This window comes from Carassius carassius, chromosome 48 (genome assembly GCF_963082965.1).
Source record: "Carassius carassius chromosome 48, fCarCar2.1, whole genome shotgun sequence".
Lineage (NCBI taxonomy): Eukaryota > Metazoa > Chordata > Actinopteri > Cypriniformes > Cyprinidae > Carassius > Carassius carassius.
Genome location: NC_081802.1, coordinates 8453126 through 8472627, shown reverse-complemented (window position 1 = coordinate 8472627; position 19502 = coordinate 8453126). Strand labels below are relative to the sequence as shown.

Genomic DNA, 19502 nt, shown 5'->3' with positions numbered 1-19502 from the left:
AAATTAAAAATAAATGACATTCAGATTTTTGAGCAATAATGCACTCTGATAAACAGCATACAGTCTTACAAAAAAATAAAAATGAAGCACTATTTCCTTTCTTTTAAATAAGCAATTTAACAGTAATATTATTAAATGTCTAAAAATCTTAGTTGCATTGATGATAATTGAGATGAGCAATTGATTTCCTCTCTGTTGCGGTGTTAAGGCAGTATGAGGTCTATTTGCTCTCTCTCTCTCTCTCTCTCTCTCTCTCTCTCTGTGTGTGTGTGTGTGTGTGTCATTTTTGAGGACTCAAAGAGTGCCAAAAATCACATCTGTACACTGCTTTAATTTTATAGTAAAATCCTGAAAATCCAAATAACACCTTTTCAACACATTTACGTATTTTAGTTTATGCATAAATATACACTGGCCTTTCTTTGTATTCGTGTCATATTAGGTGAACTGTGTATTTACATAGTCTGTTTTGCGTAAAAGTTTTGCATGTGTTAAAACTCTCTTGTCTCTTTTGGCCACGAGGCACTATTGTTCCATGCCGAGGCCTTCCTATAGGACAGCGAGGTTCAGCTTGAATCATTTTAGGAGTCTGAAAAAAACCTGACATGCTAACCAGACCCTATACTGACACTCAGGCACGCTCCAAAATGCGAAGAGCTGTTTGTTCTGCCGCTGCGAGCGTGTAGAATTCGGTTTTCATGAATTGCTAGAATTAAAACTAAAGAAGAAAACAAGCTTTGTGGACGCTCTCCTAATTCTAATTTGCACGTTAAATTATGCTCTGTTGTGTATCATCCACAAAATAATTCTAGCCATCGGTTGTTTTATTTAAAAACATAGCTAAAAGTTAACATTAGATTTTTTTACAGTAGAGAGCTTGATTCTCGTCTGGAGATTTTCCATATTGATTTTTTCCCCCCAAGCAATTTTACAAGAAGTCTAAGTGTAGACAAGTCTGCAACTAATCCTTTATATAAAGAAAGAAAGCAATAATAATAAAAGCACATAATGTATAAAAACTACAATAGACGATATCAGTAATTGAGGAACAACATTTTGCAGATTTTGGATTAAGTTACTTGGAAAGTCAGTGAAAGGAGATAAGGGAATTCATTCACTGGTTTGAATGCTGGATGAAACAATACAGTTTTTATGCCTCAGAGGCAAGGGAGTTTGATTCTTGATCAAGACAGGAAAGAAACAATATGATTAAACATATACTGTACGTTCTCACAGGAGACACACACACACATTGTGGCGTACTCTATAATAATGATATATGCTTATGCAAATCCTCGATTTCCTGTGGTGTAACAAAAGAGATATGACAATATGTATCCATATAAAGTCTGCTGTTGAGTCTGCAGCTATAATTAATATGACATGTAGTAATCTTACACAAACACTACATTTATTTCAATCTACAGCTTAATAAACCTCTATAATTATTAAACTATTTTTTTTTCTGTAATAAATATTTATATAATTTTGCTTGACGGCATATTGGGATTATTTTTAATTACCAGACAAACATTATCAGCAGTGCTTGAAATTGGCCTGAGAAATGAATTTAATTAATGTTCCTAAATTACGGCGAATTAATTGTTAAATTTCTAAAGGCACTAGTCCGAGGCCCAGCGCGTTATGTTCATATCTGAGCTTATTCAAATGAAATCTTCACTCAGTGTCTCACATAGTGCACTTTGCTTGCTCGCTGGCAGCTCTCTCATGCTCTCGCACGGTCGGTTTTGGGACGCGATGCAGGGCTATTGCTGTTTGTGGAAATGTTATTCCAGTGATTGGCAGTCTGCCATTATTCTCTCTATGTAATAAAAACCCTGAGTTATTTTCTGTGTAAAATCCCAAATTATTGCATATTAGAAACCGCACGTTATTTATTTGCCAAGTTGTTAGTGTGTGTCATTTTTTTAAGGCATTAAAGAAATGGAAATGCATTCCTACAAATACAGAAAATAATGTATAGGATATTTCATATTTTAATAGCCAAGGTTATGTACGGTATTAAAATGCTTCCAGTTTTATTCTAAAAAAAATCCTTTATTAACAGTTTACATACATTTTGCAGCTTTCATAAATAACTGCATTTCAGGTTATACAAGAATATTCTGTAAATATGAAAATATATTTCCTATTGTAGATAAGATAAAATTAAAATCCCTGCATTAATATATATACGGAAAAAAAATGTTTTAATTTCGTAGGCGATATTTCACGGATCTTTTTGGCATTGTATTTTAAATATTGATTTTCTGCCAGGATGTGCACCAGCGGCAGGTGAAGGGATCCCAAAACCCGGCACAATCTGCCCCGCACACACTCCTGTGTGAAAACAACACACTCCTCACTGATAGCGAATGAAGTAGATCCGTTTTTTGGAATCTTGTGTGCATTTTTATGTAGAACAGATAAAAATAGCCACTCTAATTTTCCTAGTCGGTTGCTGCTTTTTCTCGGCCCTGGCAGACCCCTACAGACCAGCATTCTTGCCAGAGAGCCAAGATATGTCCTAGACGAGCTTCACACACACACACACACACACACACACTGCCCTGCTTGGTTCACAGACACAGTCCTGCCGTTGAGGGCCATTTTTCAAAATAATCAAATGGGATTTTATTTAGACGTACATGTTTCGCTTTCATGGAGTCTGCTGTTATTTTTTAACTTTAGCTTGGGCTTTTTTGAAAAAATATTATTATTATTATTATTATTAAATTTATTTTTAACTTTGTTTATATTTTTAAAAGATATTTTTAAGGATGTTTCTAAAACTTGAAGTCTAGCCATACAGACTAATTTCTGCTCCCTTGTCCTTCTTCGCAGGATGAATTCCATCCTTTCATTGAAGCACTGCTGCCCCATGTGAAAGCGTTCGCCTACACTTGGTTCAACTTGCAGGCCCGCAAGAGAAAATACTTCAAGAAGCACGAGAAGCGTATGTCTAAGGAAGAGGAGCGAGCCGTGAAGGACGAACTGCTCAGCGAGAAGCCGGAGGTCAAGCAGAAATGGGCATCGCGGCTGCTGGCCAAACTCCGCAAGGACATCCGGCCGGAGTTCCGTGAGGATTTTGTGCTCACTGTCACCGGGAAGAAGCCCCCTTGCTGTGTGCTCTCCAACCCCGACCAAAAGGGCAAGATCAGGAGAATCGACTGCCTGCGTCAGGCGGACAAAGTGTGGCGCTTGGACCTGGTCATGGTGATTTTATTCAAAGGTATTCCGCTTGAAAGTACTGACGGCGAAAGGCTGGTTAAGTCTCCGCAGTGTTCGAATCCAGGGCTGTGCGTGCAGCCACATCACATAGGAGTTTCCGTAAAGGAGCTCGACCTGTACCTGGCATACTTTGTCCATGCAGGTAAGTCCCGTTTTGAATTCACTAAATCTGTTGAACGTATGCAAAATGTGTAATGCAAATTATCATAGTAGATTGCACTTCAATTCTTTTAGGATTTTACTGTTTACAATCCATCAGCAGTCAATAAGGCAGCTGGGAAGTATAGGATAAGTGCGTTGTATTCAACTCGAACCAAAAAAAAAATGTATATGTAAATGAGAGTGAATTGTCTGTTTAAATCAAACATATAATGTGATTTATTTGAAGCTGATTGCTAACTGCAAGAAGCTAACATGGAAAAGTCCAGTGCAAATGTCTAACGGAGAAACTGTTATTTGGCAGAAGGCGGTAGGGGATCCATCTTGCACTGACAGCGGGAAAAAAACACAAGCTTTCACTTGGAAGTCAAGAAGCGCACTTTGTTTCGCCAGGCAAACCTTAGCACCTTAATTACATTCATTTCCTCTCGCACAAATTGTGCCACTGAGCGAGTTGGCAGCGCGCGTATCTGCCGTTTCCTGCGTTCCGTACGGACGCGCGCTTTGATGAGGGACCGATAAAAGAGTGAAAACGCAGTGTAACCTGAAGACGGTGGAGATAAAGCTGTAAAATGTGAGCTTTAGCGCCACATCGGAAAAACGGGGTATCTGGCAGACGGCAGGTTGCAAAACGGGAGCGTGTGAATTACTTTGGCTTGGTGGGAACACAAAGGCCCGGAGCCTTTGAGCTTTTTGTGAGGATAAGCATAACACCATCACTGAAACACGGTTCCCCCGCGGCCCACTGAAATCCTTAGTTTTGATGTTCTGAAAGCCTATTCAGTGGGGAGCGTCCTGCTAACATCCTAATCGGCGAAGTTACCGTTTCTTTTTGATTCGATGGTGAATAAGAGACGTCCGCGAGAGAACAAGAGGAAGAAAGACGCGGGAGTCTCTCTCTCCTCATCTCTGACATGCATACGGGCCGATCAGGTTTCCTCCTCTGTCTTATTTAAAGCAGTGGAGCGTTGCTGGAGACCCCTTGATTAAAAGCCATCTGAAGAGAGCCTGACCTCATACACAGATGGCGAAAGTGGGGCTTCTGAGAGGAGCTAAAGTCAGTAATTAAATTTATCCTACAGTCTTGCCAGGGCAAAGGGGTGCAGGCCAAACACACCCACTTCATCTAGACAGTAATACAGCTACCTATCGATATTAGGGGAAATTTCTGGAAGAGAGGATTCAGTTCAGTCTAAGTAAACTGTAAACTCAAATACACTAGAGGAACAATTGAAATAAGTTACGAGTTTGACTTTTCAGTTTGTATTACTGGTGTAATTAGCTTTTTACCAATATTTTTCTTATAATATGTGAGCTTGTTTGTATTTCCAAATTCTTTCAATATATTTACATTTACATTTATGCATTTAGCAGACGCTTTTATCCAAAGCAACTTACAGTGCATTCAGGCTAACATTTTTTCCTTACATGTGTTCCCTGGGAATTGAACCCACAACCTTTTGCGCTGCTAACGCAATGCTCTACCACTATTTGCATGTTCAATATGTATAAATTTAGGTCGGTCCTTTTAACATTTTTAAATGTTTTTCCTAGAATATGTAAGTTTAAGTTTGGATTTCTCAGTTCTTTAAATATTTCTTTAATATTTTCACTAATGTTTCATAGTTTTTAAATATTTTTGTATTCTTATCATTTGCAAGGTTAATTTGCGTTTTAGTTATGTGAGCTTAGTTTTTCAGAAAAAAGATAAATTGTTCTACTGTAAGTTTAAGTTTGTATATCTCAGTTCTTTCCATATTGCAATATTTATCAGTCTTTTTAGACTGCTGATAGTTTTTCATATAACATGTTTAAGTTTAAGTAATTTTTCAGCATTCAATTTGTTATTTAATATATTCCCGTATTTTTGAAATTGATTTCGTAGAACATGTATTTAAAAAAAAACATTTTTCTAATCTCAGTAGTCACAGTAAATAATTGTGTTAAAGTTTATAATTTTAGTCAGATTCCATAAATCTCTTTGACAACATGAGAACAAGAAAAAGACACAAATGTGGTGTTCACTGATGTCTGAGGATGTGTATCCATGGCTAATTTACGACAGGAGCACTCCACACGTGGGAGAGGTCAGGGCTTAAGATGTTAGGGTCGTGACCCATCTTCAAGGCATTTGACCTTCTAGATAAACATCCACTCCCATTAGCAGCCAGTCAAGCGGAGGGCAAGCTTTGGTTTTGGGTTGCCCCCATGACCTCCTGTTAAAACAGGTGGTTTTGTTTGGGCCACAGAGTGGTGTACCATGTTAACCAGCCGAAAGGGGTTAATAGCCGTGGAGACCCAGACTAACATTACTCCAGTGACTGTTTCCTTTTTAAGAACATGAAAATCAGGCAGCTTGTTTCTTTGTTTTATTTGTGAAATCATAGTTACATTGCATTTAAGACTGAATGTTATTTATTTATTTATTTAAGTTATCAGCTCACAATCCTTCCCTTGCAATTTTAATTTAATTAATACATTTACTTTGGGGTATTTTATCGTATAAGATACCTTTAAAATATTTTTAAATATATATATTTTTAGCTATTCATTTTTAAAATCATTTCTTTAATTTTTTAAATCATCTTGATGTAAGATTAACATTCAGTTCCCATTCAAATTCAGGTTAAAGTCTAAATTATTTATTTTTAGGGGAAAAGGGATATTGTGTTGTCATAAAGAATTAAAAAGATGCATTAATAGGTACTTATTTTGCTGAAAAACTCAATTATAATTCTTATTATTATATATGTCAACTTCATGCAGTTTCACTTGCTGTGAACTGTAGTTGTGTCTTATTGCAGTGTTTTCAGTCTCACTACACAATTGAAGGATACCACTGGTGTAGATAGATAACAAACGCTTAACCAGGCCTGTGTGTACATTTCCAGCCAGGCTGATAGATATTTATACTGGACTTACCTTAATTGACCCGGAGCCGCGTTGAACAAACGGTTTGCGTGTATAATGTTTGTAAAGACGTCTGACCCACTTCCATGTGAGCTCTTAAACAGATTTACTGTACAGTGTGTCTTTCAAAACTAGTTAGCTTTGATGACGCATGCTCGAGGCGCACTGTCATAAGTTTTTGTAAATTCATATTAAGTTCTAGGAAAGTTTTTGCAAAAGCCAGTCAAAGGCTACAGCAAGCCGTCGATTCATATATCTTTGTTTTTTTTTTGCGCCAGTAACCGAATCTGCTGATATCTTCAGGCTGGCTTTTGGCACATCTTGTGTTACAGCCGTTTTATATTCCTCTTCCTTTCCACAGGCTGAGGAATAACAATAATTTGGATCTATTTAAGGCGATTGTGGGATAAACCACAGCCTTTGTTGTGGTTACTGCAGTACACATTGTGGGCTGGGATCTCCCTACCCCCTTGCACCCATCCTCCCCTGCTTTCTGCTCGCTAAATCCCACCGACCAGCCCTGTTACTGCAACAATGACCATGCCACTGTGCTCTTTCACACAGTACCATTCATTAAAAACGAGGTTGTCGGCCATTCATAAAAATACATCATGCAACAAGTTATCTTTTCTGCCCGGATTGTGCAAACGCCTCTTTGGCATGGACCCAGTGCTGAAGAACCAGCTCGGATCCAATGATGGGATACAGCACAGTCAGTTTTAATATCATTGCATTTGACCTCCTTTTGAACCATTTTTCTCCTGCTGCAATGTGATTGGATTAAATGAAGCAGATGGTTCTGGGACTGGAGAAACACTAAGATGTTTTGTTGCACAGCCACTTGCCTTCAGTGGGTGAATTTCTCTGAAACCTGATTGCGGGGCAAATTTGTGTAATCCGTTTAATGTGCATTGTCAGTGCCGATCTTTCCTTGCAGATTTGGACCACGTTAGTTGGCGCCCAACAAAGGGTCTCAACTGTGCATCGCTTTCATTGTTGTGGTTCAAAAACTATTATGTTTTTTTCTTTTCTGATGTGCAAAACATGCAAAATTTGTTTAAAATGCTGCTCATCACATTCATTTCCTCTCTGACATAACTGCGGCCTGGGGAGTGCAGTGAAGAGTTGAGAACATCGAGGCAGTGGGCAGTAATCTAGTGCCGGCGTGAGCGGTACACCTGTGCTCTGGGCTTACCGCTTTCACCCTGCGTAGTGAGGCAGGAAAAGGAATGAGGGGGGTTGGCACCAGTCAATTTTTGCTAATTAGTTTTTTATTAACTCCTCAGTCGTCCCAGCACACGGCCACTGAGAGAGAAACGGCCTCATGATGGGAGCTCGGCTATTTTTATTTTTATCCTCCTTTATTCCCACATTTATTTAATGCTTCTTGTGTTGGAGTTGCTACAGATGACTTTGCTGTGCTAGAGTGTGTTAAGTAGGCCCGTATGGAATACACGCTTTTTGCGCATACTTTGGGTTTAAAATATGTTAATTGCCGTTTATGTTGTTAAGTTAGCTCAAATATTTATTAAATGAACACACAAGTGTGTAAAACTTTGAATGACAAAAAAGATTTTAGTACTAATAGTAAAATAAGTTTTCTACTACTGCTGTGCTTCTAAAAAGATTTTCTTTTTTTCTTTTATAGAATTAGTCCTTATGCATGAATGTTAGCAGTAAAGAGAAACAGAAGAAAGGCATTGAAGAGTTTATCAGGTTTTGTTGTTTGAAGGCTTGCAGTTTGAGCATTTGCTTAAATGCCTTGTCGCAAGAAGTCTGCCGTCGAAGTGATTAAGGGAATAGTTCACACAAAAATAAAAATTTGCTGAAAATGTCGTAATGCTCAATTGGTTCCAAACCTCTATGAGTTTTTTTTTTCATCTGTTGACCATAGAAGACGATATATTGAATATGGGTAACCAAACAGTTAACAGTAGCCATTTACTACCATAGTATATTTTCCATACTATACAAGTCAATGGCTACCGTCAACTGTGGTTACCAACATTCTTCAAAATATCTTCAGAAGAAAGAAACTCATGTAGTTTTGGTAGATGACGGAGTAAATGATGACAGAATTTTCATTTTTGGAGAAAAGCCAATTGCGAAATTTTGAAAGAGATGACGCAATCCCTCCACACCGTTTAGCTTGCGATATTTGTTAGCGCATGAATGTTAGCAGTATAGACAAACAAAACAAAGGTTATGTTGTTTGTTGCTCCAAGTTTAACTGTTTACTGTTTCCTTTTATCCTCGTTTTTTTGTGAGCTTATTGCTGGTGTTGGGGAAGCGTACGCAGTGTCTGCTAACGGATCAGACTGCTTTAGACTTCCCGAGAGCAGACATCTCGTTCATTACAGAACAGCAACTTTGGCTAACTTCTGAGAATGGAGCCTTTGTGCTCGCATGCCATTCAACAAGAGTGCCGTTGTCTTAAGCCCCAGCCTGCAGTAAACGAGGCATTGCGAGGCCTTTCCTGGGAGAAACTTTGATTGTATTGATGAGGACTTCACAGGGAAATGTGTTTTTTTATTTTTTATTATTATTATTACTCAGGAACAACACCGTCAATTTGTCAACTAGGCTCAATGCAACACATTTGAGTTAAGATTTTATGTTTAATAAGCTGTTAACAGCATTTTAACAAAGGTAAAAGAAAGGTTACAGTAGAAGCCAGAAATGTCCATTCAGCTTCAAATGAATCCCAGCAAGCAAAAGCCTCTTAAATGGGGTTTAAACTGATGGACTGAATCTGCTTCATTGCTAAATCTCAGCTCAAACTGGATCTCTTCCTCATCACGTGGAGATCGATCTGCATTATAGTGTCCGATCGGTACATCACTGCCTATTGATCACTGTGTTTGCAGTGTTGAGCAATACACGTCTGGATCTTACAAACCAGCATGCTTTAGGTTCGTAAACCGTTTAATAAACACAAATTCAACTGTTTGCCCTAGCTGGCACCCTGGTATCATGAAAGGCCCACCTCCCACTGCCAAGAGAAGAATGCAGGCCCAGTGATTGAGGCACGGGGTGGCATTGTGCACCGGAATATAAAGGAGAGCACAGACATGAAACAAGACAGCTGTGAGTGTCTGTGGGGAGAAAGTTGCTACAGATGGTAAAAGAAGTGGAAAATAAACTACCGTATGGCTGGTAAAATATAAAAGAAAGGCTTGGGGTGTGTTGCCGTACAGGATCCTCTCATGTCATTGTTGTGTGCGTGTTTCTGGGATTTTATGTGTGTCTGTGTTAAAGGGCATATGTTACCGCAATTGTTTGTTTGTCCCAATACCCGTTATGCCCATCTGCTGCTGAGCAATGCAGAGATTTGGTCTGCGACTGACATGTGCTAGTCATGCAAAATCCCTGTTTTCATGGAATTTCATTACATTATATTTGTATTAGGGATATTAGCAGAGTTAAAGTGGATTTGAAGATTATTTTTTCATAATAATCTTTTTTGTGCAGCAACTTCTTATAATACAATTCCAACAGTAAAAACATTGGATAACTGATATAACTCTTTTTTCTGCCTTTTCGCAGTCACTTAAACCCCAAAAATAAAAGCATAATATGCATTACGAATATTTGAAAAATATATTATGAGGATGAAGATAATAATTTATTTGATTATTATTAATAATAATATTAATTAAATAAATAAATAAATAAATAAATAAATAAATAAATAAATATTATTATTATTATTATTATTATTATTAGTAGTAGTAGTAGTAGTAGTAGTATTCAATAAATTTTTATATTATGTCTGTTATGATTATTATTAGTGGTATTTGTTACAGCAGCAGTATTTTAAAACAAATAATGTATTTATTTATTTATAGCATGTATGGCTAAAGGTTGAATATTTTTTTTAAGTTCTTATACATATTATATGTTAAGAAATAATACAAGGAAAATACTTTACTCTAACATTTAGTAATATTTCTATTCAAAATCGTGGCAAAACATAAAATTCCAAGTATTTGATAAAATTATTTATAGCATGTATGACTAAAGGTTGAATAGTTTTTTTTTTCAAGTTTTCAAATTTAATATTATTATTTATCATTGTAGTACTATTGTGTCCTGCACACTAGTATACTACATTTATTTATTTGTTATGATATTATTTAGAGATAGTGGTACTAGATGGAATTTATCAGTTGAATCAGTATAGAAATACCGATTACATTTGTGAAAATATACTTTTGAGAACTTTTTAAAGTTTTTCAAGATCTCTCTCTATGTATTTATAAATAGCAAAACTTTCGAGTATTTTTCTGAGTATTATAGCACATTTGCCAGCAAGGCTTATGCTCTCTTAGCAAGATTATGTTTGGAATTTGTTGTGTTTTTTGCGTTCATATTGTCAGATGTTGTTTTTAATTATTGAATGCAGGGGGAGGGTGTTGGGCTAAGTATGGAATTGACTTTAAATTATTGAACTATTTATCTCCAGAACTTCCCTCGGTCCCTCCATCTGTCTGTTTTGCAGAAATATAAATAAATAATCAAATAAAGATAATAAAGCTATGGTACACTCCTAGCCAGACCCCAAGTTCTGGCACGATTCTGTTCCTTATTTCTGCGGCGCCCCTTTGGGGGAAAAAAATCCGAACACACTCCCAAAATTAGCCTGCTTTGGATTTGGATAGAATGTAAACATCATCCTTTTAGGGGCTTTTAAATGATCATGTTTGGAGGAAATTCCAGTGCCGTAATGAAAGAATGTCACAAATTTTAACCTCCAACCTGTTCCTTTCATTAGGCTGCAGTCCTTCCACTCCCAGGCCAACATGGGAAGGGATATTTTTCACCCCACCATGTGTTTGGTGATTTAAATAATGTACCTGAAATGATTTGTCTTCATTTATTCAGTGGAATACTAAAGATACTGTTTAATTAGCAGTGATTAGAGCAGGATCTCTAAATCTTTCCCTTCCATCTAGTCGCTCCAGGACTCGGCGTATGAGTGAGTATCACTCATTAAGAAAGAGTTTTAGGGGCATCGATCCATTAGTCATGCGTCTGAATTACACTAACACAGAAGTTTTTGTTTTCGCACCACCAAGGGATAGCCGAGACTCGTTAAATTGATCACGAAGCGCATATTCACCCACACATCCAAAACTGTTTTCACAGACAAAACAAAAGCACCACTTGATTAGCCGTGAACCATCTGGGAACAGGGAGCTGTGTGACCAAGCTAATTGGTTCGATTTGAAAAAGAATGGGACCGTCCCTCTTGTCGCATGCGTGTTTGAATGAGACCCCCTAACCGCAAGTTGCGTTCCACACTCCTCCCTCTTCACTTTTGTTATACGTTCCCCGTGATGAGCTCCGGTCTGGTGCGTCTGCGCTGGGAAACCTCCCGCTCCTGGGGATTGTGTTACTTCACAGTTGGGAAACAGCTGGCAGAGATGTGGTAGAATGTGGCACTGGGTTGTGAAATCCAGAATATTGTTTAGAGATTCTCTTGTCAGTGTTAGTCGAAGTTCATAGTGATATTAATTGGCCGACGGTAGTTGAAGGCACAGACCGTGTGAACTGTTGGTAAGTGGAGGGCTTAAATCTCAGTGCCACCTGTTGGCCGTGGTCTTAATCAATGCGTTAGTGATTTTACACAAATATAAATGATTCGGAATTCAGTTGGTATGTGAGCACAAGCCATGTATGCAAATAATTCGCAAAAACTATTCGTTAAGTAGTATTTAGTAGTATCCCGTTCTGTGTTCAAGACAATTAAATCATGTCAATAATAGACAATTATTGGAGCGGCAATGACTTTTTTGACCATCAAAGAATATATTTGGTAAAGGTTATTCAATCGTTGTTTATGTCGTACTTTTTTATACCAAAAAAGTACGATATTTTTATTTCTCCACTCATTTAGATTATTTTTGGCACACTTTTTTATATATATACTGTAGTTTTGCTGCAACTTTAGTATTAGTCAATCATCAACACTGGGATTGCATTATCCGTGGTAAAGGCTATCACTGTCTGCCACACTTGTTAAATACACATTTCAGTAGATAAAAGTCAATATTCCAAGAACTGGTACAGGTATGGAGCACTTCCTGTGGGAGACGCCAGACATGGGCCTCCCACTCACATTTGCTGCAGGCCATGCTTTGCCCCACAGTTGGGTTGGGAGGAGCCAATGTATGGTTCAAAGTCAGGAGCTCAGAGATAAGACAACATTCAGATTGAGGAACTGTGTACTGTAACCAGCCCGATTGCTCTTGTCGTGACCACACAGACAAAAATGAGCAATTAGGCTTTTTACCAACTAGATCTTCTACAAACTTGTCTTATACATATTATATGTTCAGAAATAATACAAGGAAAATACTTTACTCTAATGTTTAGTAAAAATTTTATTCAAAATCGTGGAAAAACATTAAATTCGAAGTCATTGATAAAATTGCCCAGCCTTAGTCATGAAACATAAACCTGATATTATAAAATACCCTTTCAGTCATTATAGCAGAAAATCGAGTTATATGATGAAACACAAATGACATATTATAGTAAAGTTTGAAGAATCTGAGCGAATTTTTCAGTCCCATGAAGTTTTTGATCATCTAGGAATTTTTTCATTAAAGGTGTCTCCATCATAGTTTTTGCCCATGTTCTTCTTTTCACAATTATCTGTGAATAACACGTTGTGTAGATTGTAAAATTATTGTCACACAACGACATGCTAACATGTTAAAAACATGTAAAATTATGCCATAAGAAACAAATCAGCACCTAAACGAGCTGTGATTTCACTTTTGATATTGTTAATAATAATATTTGTTTTGAACTGATCTGTGTATAATACATCAAACACCACAGTTGTGAAGTGTGTAGATTGTGAAATAATCTTCACACAACAACATGCTAACATGCTAAAAACATGCAAAATAGTGGCCTAAGGAAGAAATTATTGGCTAGACTGATCAGCTGTATTTCCCCTTTTGATATTGTTAATAATAATGTTTTTTTTTTCACAATTGTTTGTGGATAATACAGTGACCACCACGGTTGTTCTGTATAGTCTGAAATAATCTTCACCTAGTAACATGCTAAAAACACTCAAAATTATGCCATAAGCAACAAATGCTCATCTAGATTGTTCAGTTGTAATTCCATTTTTGATGTCCATTTTTGATATAATACAGTTATTGGTGAATAATACATTGTCCACCACAGTTGCAGCGCAAATCGTTAGCCTGATAGCGTCCTGTTGTCAGATCCTCTGTATGTCAGTGGCCGAGACACACACACAAACACAGGGACACACGCTGCTTCTCCGTTTCCTCTGCCCTGGGGATTCTTCAGGCCGTCGCTCTGCGGCTTCCTGCTAATTAAATTCCTACGCTGTCCATTAGATGGATAGAGTGAGCGCGCTGCTGACTCAACACAGGTAGGGCAGCGCACCGTAATGGGAAGAGGAGCTCGAGTGCCCAAGCAATTCATTTGGACCCCATTTTACACATCCCTGGGTCACCACATGCTTTCAAGGGTGGAGAGATTGAAGAGAGGCAGCGGAGGGGGCGCATAAGCTAATGTCTTCCAAACACTTTAATTCAGAAACAGACGCCACGCAAGGCTTTGTCCTCTAAAACATGCCGAGGTCGGAAACATCTTTGCTTGTATTTGTGTGCTCAGCGGTGTACGGCATTGTTTGTGTTTGACGTTAAACGCCACTAAAGGTTTAATCGAGCATAATAGCAGCTTTTAAAAAATGATTATTTTGGTTTTGCAGGCTGAAAACGGACCTTTTAACATTTATGTTCTGGATTAGCCAGGAGGAGGTCATGGAAAGGGCTTAAATGAAAAAACCCTGTGACCAGTAAGGGAGCAAGCGTCGAAATGAAGTCTGTAATTTGGTTGGTCAGAGTTTGGATGGAGTCCCAGACTTGACTTGGTTGGATGCGGTGCCGGATACTACGCCAGGCATGGAGGCAGGGCTGTCGATATGTCATATGCTTTTACACACTTTCATGTCAACAGGAGTGTTTGCTTTGCTCAGAAGCTGAGCTGACTGCATTAAAGGAACATGGGCTTGAAACTGAATTGTTAGAGTTGTGTTCGGCTAAAGCCTGAAATATCACCCTCTTCTAATTCTAGACACAGCCAGAATTATTTGGCTTTTGATAGCCAGTAAACATATTTTCTATCAGTTGCAGCTGTCAGAGATAAATACTATAAAAAAAAATATCAATGATCAATTGATATTTAATATTTAATAATTTTTTTGCATTGTTTTGGCTTGGGCCCGCAAGTACTAAAACTAAACTAATTTATTTAAATTAATTTATTTTATTATATCTTTAATTGCCCTAATTTAGTTTACATTTTACAAGTTGAGTGTATTAATGAATTTAACTGTAAATTAAATACAGACAGACATGCACATGCTCTATAGTAATTTCCAGTAGAATTTAGTGTTTTAATTAACCATTATTAATTAAAATCCTATCTGTAAGTTTTTGAATGGACAATAACTTTATTGGAACTACTAGAAAAGCACTTGATTTTAGTAACGTTGCTGTTAATACTTTAAACTGTTATAAGTTGCAGCATTAGTTTTAATTGATTTATGCATACCTTAAAACTTTTTGCCTTAACCAATAACAAGCTCTTTACTTTTAGCATTGTAATGACGCATATCCTCGTCCTTGTTCGTTTTTTTTTTTTGCACTTAAGCCGCATTTACGCATCCCTGTGAAAGTGTTAAATTAGAAAGCTGCGGTGAACAAAGCGCTGGTTGAGCGGGCAAGAAACATTGAAAAATTAGAGAAAAACAACAAAACTTTCCTTTTCCTCCTCTTTTCGCATTAGCATGTGAATCACCATTCATTCATTTATGTTCCATTATAACCTCATGAGTGGCCGTTTCTATAGGGCTTGCCCAGCGAGGGTTGCACACTAAGGCTTTGGCGAAGATTTAGTGTCAAGCGAAGAGAAGTGTCTTTTTCCGTGCACACCTTTTTCTCCCTTCAGCATCGGTCAGGCCGAGGTGACATTATGCATCAGGCTATCGCTCAGGCAAAAGCCACAATATGTCAGTGCCCTGCAGGGAGGCACAGGGTACAAGTGAAATGTCGGGGTGGGAGTTTGAAGAGGGAGGGGTACAGCTGGCTCACCCGGCCTCCCCATTCCCACACTCCCATTCCAATAGGCTGATTTGTACTGGTATATTCTAATTCACCATTTGCCTAATTAACATCTCATTTGCATAACTTGTTGCACCCCTCCACCACTTTTCCAAAACAATGCAGGCTGACTGAAGAGACCTAATCCTAAGCGTCTCTCATCAAGATAAAAGCAATCTGCAATTTTAACAACCCTTTTCTGCTCCACAATTAAAGCAGCCCATCAAAAACAGCCTGGTGTTCTTCATTAGGAAATGCACATATCTCATCTACAAGATGTAACATAATGTGTACTTACTAAACATCTTGGCATAATTTTGTATGTCACACTTAATGTAGAATGCTTTATCTTTACTCTCATACAACTAGACAGTCACTGTTTTATAGTACTTTCCTAGCTTGTTTTTATTTTTATTTTTACCTTTTAGTGCTCAACAGTAAAGATTATTTCCCCCCAGTTTAGCCAGTGGTTCATATTTCTTGTCCTGTCAACTTTTTCTTATTGTCTCCAACAGTTTTAGTTTGTTTTTGTTTTGTTGTGTTTTGTGCTTTTTGTTTTGTTTTTGGTGCTTTGCTGTATGTTTTGTTCTTTTTATGTTATGTTTTGGTTTTATTTTGTGTTTTTTAAGTTTTTATTTTATAAAAAAATAAATTATTACTATTATTATTATTATTATTATTTTGCCTGTGTTGTCTTTTTTTTTTGTTTAATTTATTTGTTTTTAAAGTATTTATTTAAAAAAATTGTTGAATCATTTAAAAATATTATATAAATATTATATTTATATTTTTTCCCCAGCCATGTAAATGTTTTTTGTTTTTTTTTGTCAGTGTTTTGTCTTTTCTTTCTTTCTTTCTTTCTTTCTTTCTCTTTCATTCTTTTTCTTTCTATAAAGTGTACTTTTTTAAATTTTTTTACTATTTCTGAAAAATTGCTTTACATGAAAAAATATATATATATAATATACCTTTTTTTTTTTTATTTTTTTTTTTACTATTTCTAAAAAAATGCATTACATGCCAAAATTTTATTGACTGGTTACTGGATAATTGTCAGCCCATTTTTATTTATGCTATCAAGACAAGTTCTTTCTGCAATTTTGACCAGATCTATATCACACATTTAACTAGAATTCACAAGAATAACTGCATCCAAACACTAAAGTTTGCAAGATATAAAACCGCAAAAATCCTCATTGTTGAGCCCTGCCTTCTATATTTAAACTTATCTTGGGTGTGAAACATGTGAAAAGACTAAAAAGAGCAAAACACAGCACTGTTCTGTCCGTTTAGTACCAAATGCTGGTTTGGCTGTGATAAGTATGGAATGTAAAAGAGGTTTGAGCATTCTCGTGATTTGAACCATATGCGAAGCCCTTCATTGCTGGCGTGCTGTCATATCCCACAATGATGCGACAGGACCACAGTGTTTCAGACTCCTTAAACTTCACATTCAAAAAATCCTCAACTTTTCTCCAAAAAATTGAGATGTTCATACTCTATAAAACTCATTTTTGGATGGCATATCTCGATGCGTAGGCCTCCGAGTGCTCAAGGTCTTGTTCGTGCATGCATGTATGTTTCATCAATCAGAAAGCCGAGAGCATCGCTCAGCTTAGCTAGACGTGTTTGTCTTCTGTTGCATTGAAATTTTGCGCTCGCTTTTTTCCCAATCCCACAGCTGCGGTTGTACCGGGGCGAATGCCACAGTAATATTTATACCCCAGAAACTGGGAGCAGATACATTTGTTCCTCTGGCTTCTCTTTACGAGTGTTGCACAAAGACTGGTGATGCTTGAGGTTTTGGAAATGAAAGGGAAATGAGAGGGGAGTGTTTCGGTCAGGCCAGTATATTTTCGCAGGCCTTCTGCACGAGGACTGCTGTGCTTCTCCGTGCTACCGCAAAACACATGAAGACAAGTGCTCGGTTCTACGCCCCGACATTTTCACAGTGATTCAGCATAAGGCCGTTTGGAGAAGTTACAAAGTTTAATAGTTCAAGTTTCTGCTTGGGGATGAAATGATAGGCCTCTAGGTTTGTCTTCTCAGGCCGCAGGTAGGAAAGCAAGACAATGAGTCCACGTGGACAGGCCTCACAACCATAATTCAGCTGGCTGCCTGTTTGTTTTTGTCCGTGGAGAGATAGCTTTGATTCCACAGTGTGCTTTCATGACACCAAAAGTTATTGCGCACTAGAAGCTGAGCTAAGCAGTCCAGCTTTGCGGTCTCAGCTTCAAGGGTTGCAGGAGAAGACGCTTTAGGTGCAGTAAGACCAATTAAGCAGTCTTTCATGACTAGCTTACGTAAACCTCCGAAAGCCTTTCTAGGGTCCAGCAGCTTTCTTTTTGTGGTGCTAATCAAACCTCAACACAAGCAGCTGAATGTTGTGATGTGTTTCACAATGGCACTTCATTCAGTTCCAACTACACAAGCTCAGGATTCGTTATAAACGTCTTAAATTCACATTTTGCACGATTCGCTTTCTTTTCAAGATAAGATGCATAAGCTTGATGGCTTCCAGTGTGCCAGGCCTTGATACGAGACTTTCTTTTTGGATTAATGGGATATGTGGGGTCTGTTCAAAGCAGTCAATGGAATGACTGTGTCTTTGTGTAATGTGAATTCATGTATTCAGTTATCAGAACAGCATGAGTCATTGATCTGTTTATGGCTATATGATTCGGGACGGTCGTCCTGGCGAGAGAGGATTGTACTGTAAATATCCGTCAGCTCAACTGGGAATATCCGAGGCAAATGCGTTCTTCCCCCCTCAGGGGTCCGGCCTGAGACTTGACTCTGTTTATGCACAGCTGGTGAGATGGTCGTGGCACCAGGATGACCGGTTCACCCCAGAGTGTTGAAGAATGCATACAGACAGAGGACTGTTTTGCTGGCTTGAAACATAATTGGTAGCTTCTTACGTCGACCTGCCTTAGTTTTGGATCCTTTTTATTTTTTTACCACTTTTAATTCCACAGAGACAGTAGAGAGAGATTGGAAATAAGGATAGAGGAGTGGTAACACTTCATTTGAACACATCAGTAGCTTTCTCCCACTGTGCCTGGCACTGTTTGCTAAAAATAAAAGCGTTTGTATAGGAAAGCCCATAAAGTGAAACATGAGGGCATGATTTGAGTCAGTGCGATGTCATTAGATTAAACTCCATAATTAAACCGAGTGCAGCAGTCGAGCACGCTGGGGATGTCACAGAGAACAGATCCGCAAAAAAACAACGGCGAGAGAGATAGAAAGACACCTCTCTGGAGTACAGGCCGTTGTCTGAGAAGATTCCGCCGTTGTCCCGCTCAATATTTTTGCGCTGTACAGAGGTCTGTATCATCTCAGCTCTCACCTTAATTTGCTTGGGAAACACAGAATTATCTCCTTTTCCCCCTACATCCCCCTGCGCAGCACATGATATTTAATCCGTCATCTTTGTTTTCAACAAACACTGCGCAAGCTGTTGCTGGCAGGCCATGAGGCTCAGGGCCCATCTGGAAAGCGGGCTGTGTGCAGGGGAATTAGAGGGGAATTTAAGTAGGGGTTTGCTTGGGAAAGCCTGATAACAGTGCGGTACCATGGCCCATTGGCATCGCAGTGGCTTCTTTCCACCCCCTTTCCCAGTCTGCAATGTATTATTGATGCTGGGAGTGGTTTGGGTGAGGGGTGTTGGGGGGGGGGGGTTGATAGAGTCTGCAGCCTTTTGTTTTTGTTTGTTGACATTGGCTTCGTCTTATTGTGTTGGGTTTACTGGTTTTCAATAGTGAGGGATGGCGGGGGAATCCCCTGGTTTCTCGTTCTCAAGATATGTTGAAGCTAAAGCGGCTTTGGTTAAAGTAGTACATGCGATCATTCAACGCGCATTAGATTTCCGTCCCTGTCTTTGTGCAGCAGTCGAGCATGTATCTCACCTGCAATTATTGCGACAGGCCGTGATGAATGGGCTCACACCAGTAATGCACGTATCAGCTGTAGCCGTTCCCATGACTCGAGACGCCTTTCGGTGCTCGATCAGCTGCCGCGATACAAGTTTCTCAATCTGTATCA

The 19502-nt window shown here is 38.3% G+C and overlaps 1 protein-coding gene across 6 annotated transcripts in view; it reads left to right on the top strand.

Moving 5' to 3' along the window:
• LOC132131578 (nuclear factor 1 A-type) overlaps positions 1–19502 on the top strand; it is a 150023-nt gene that overhangs the window by 31613 nt on the left and 98908 nt on the right. For all 6 annotated transcript variants that reach the window (XM_059543636.1, XM_059543637.1, XM_059543639.1 and 3 more), the window contains exon 2: positions 2845–3373. In XM_059543636.1, the coding sequence (XP_059399619.1) occupies positions 2845–3373 (529 nt within the window). The remainder of the gene's footprint in view (positions 1–2844; positions 3374–19502) is intronic.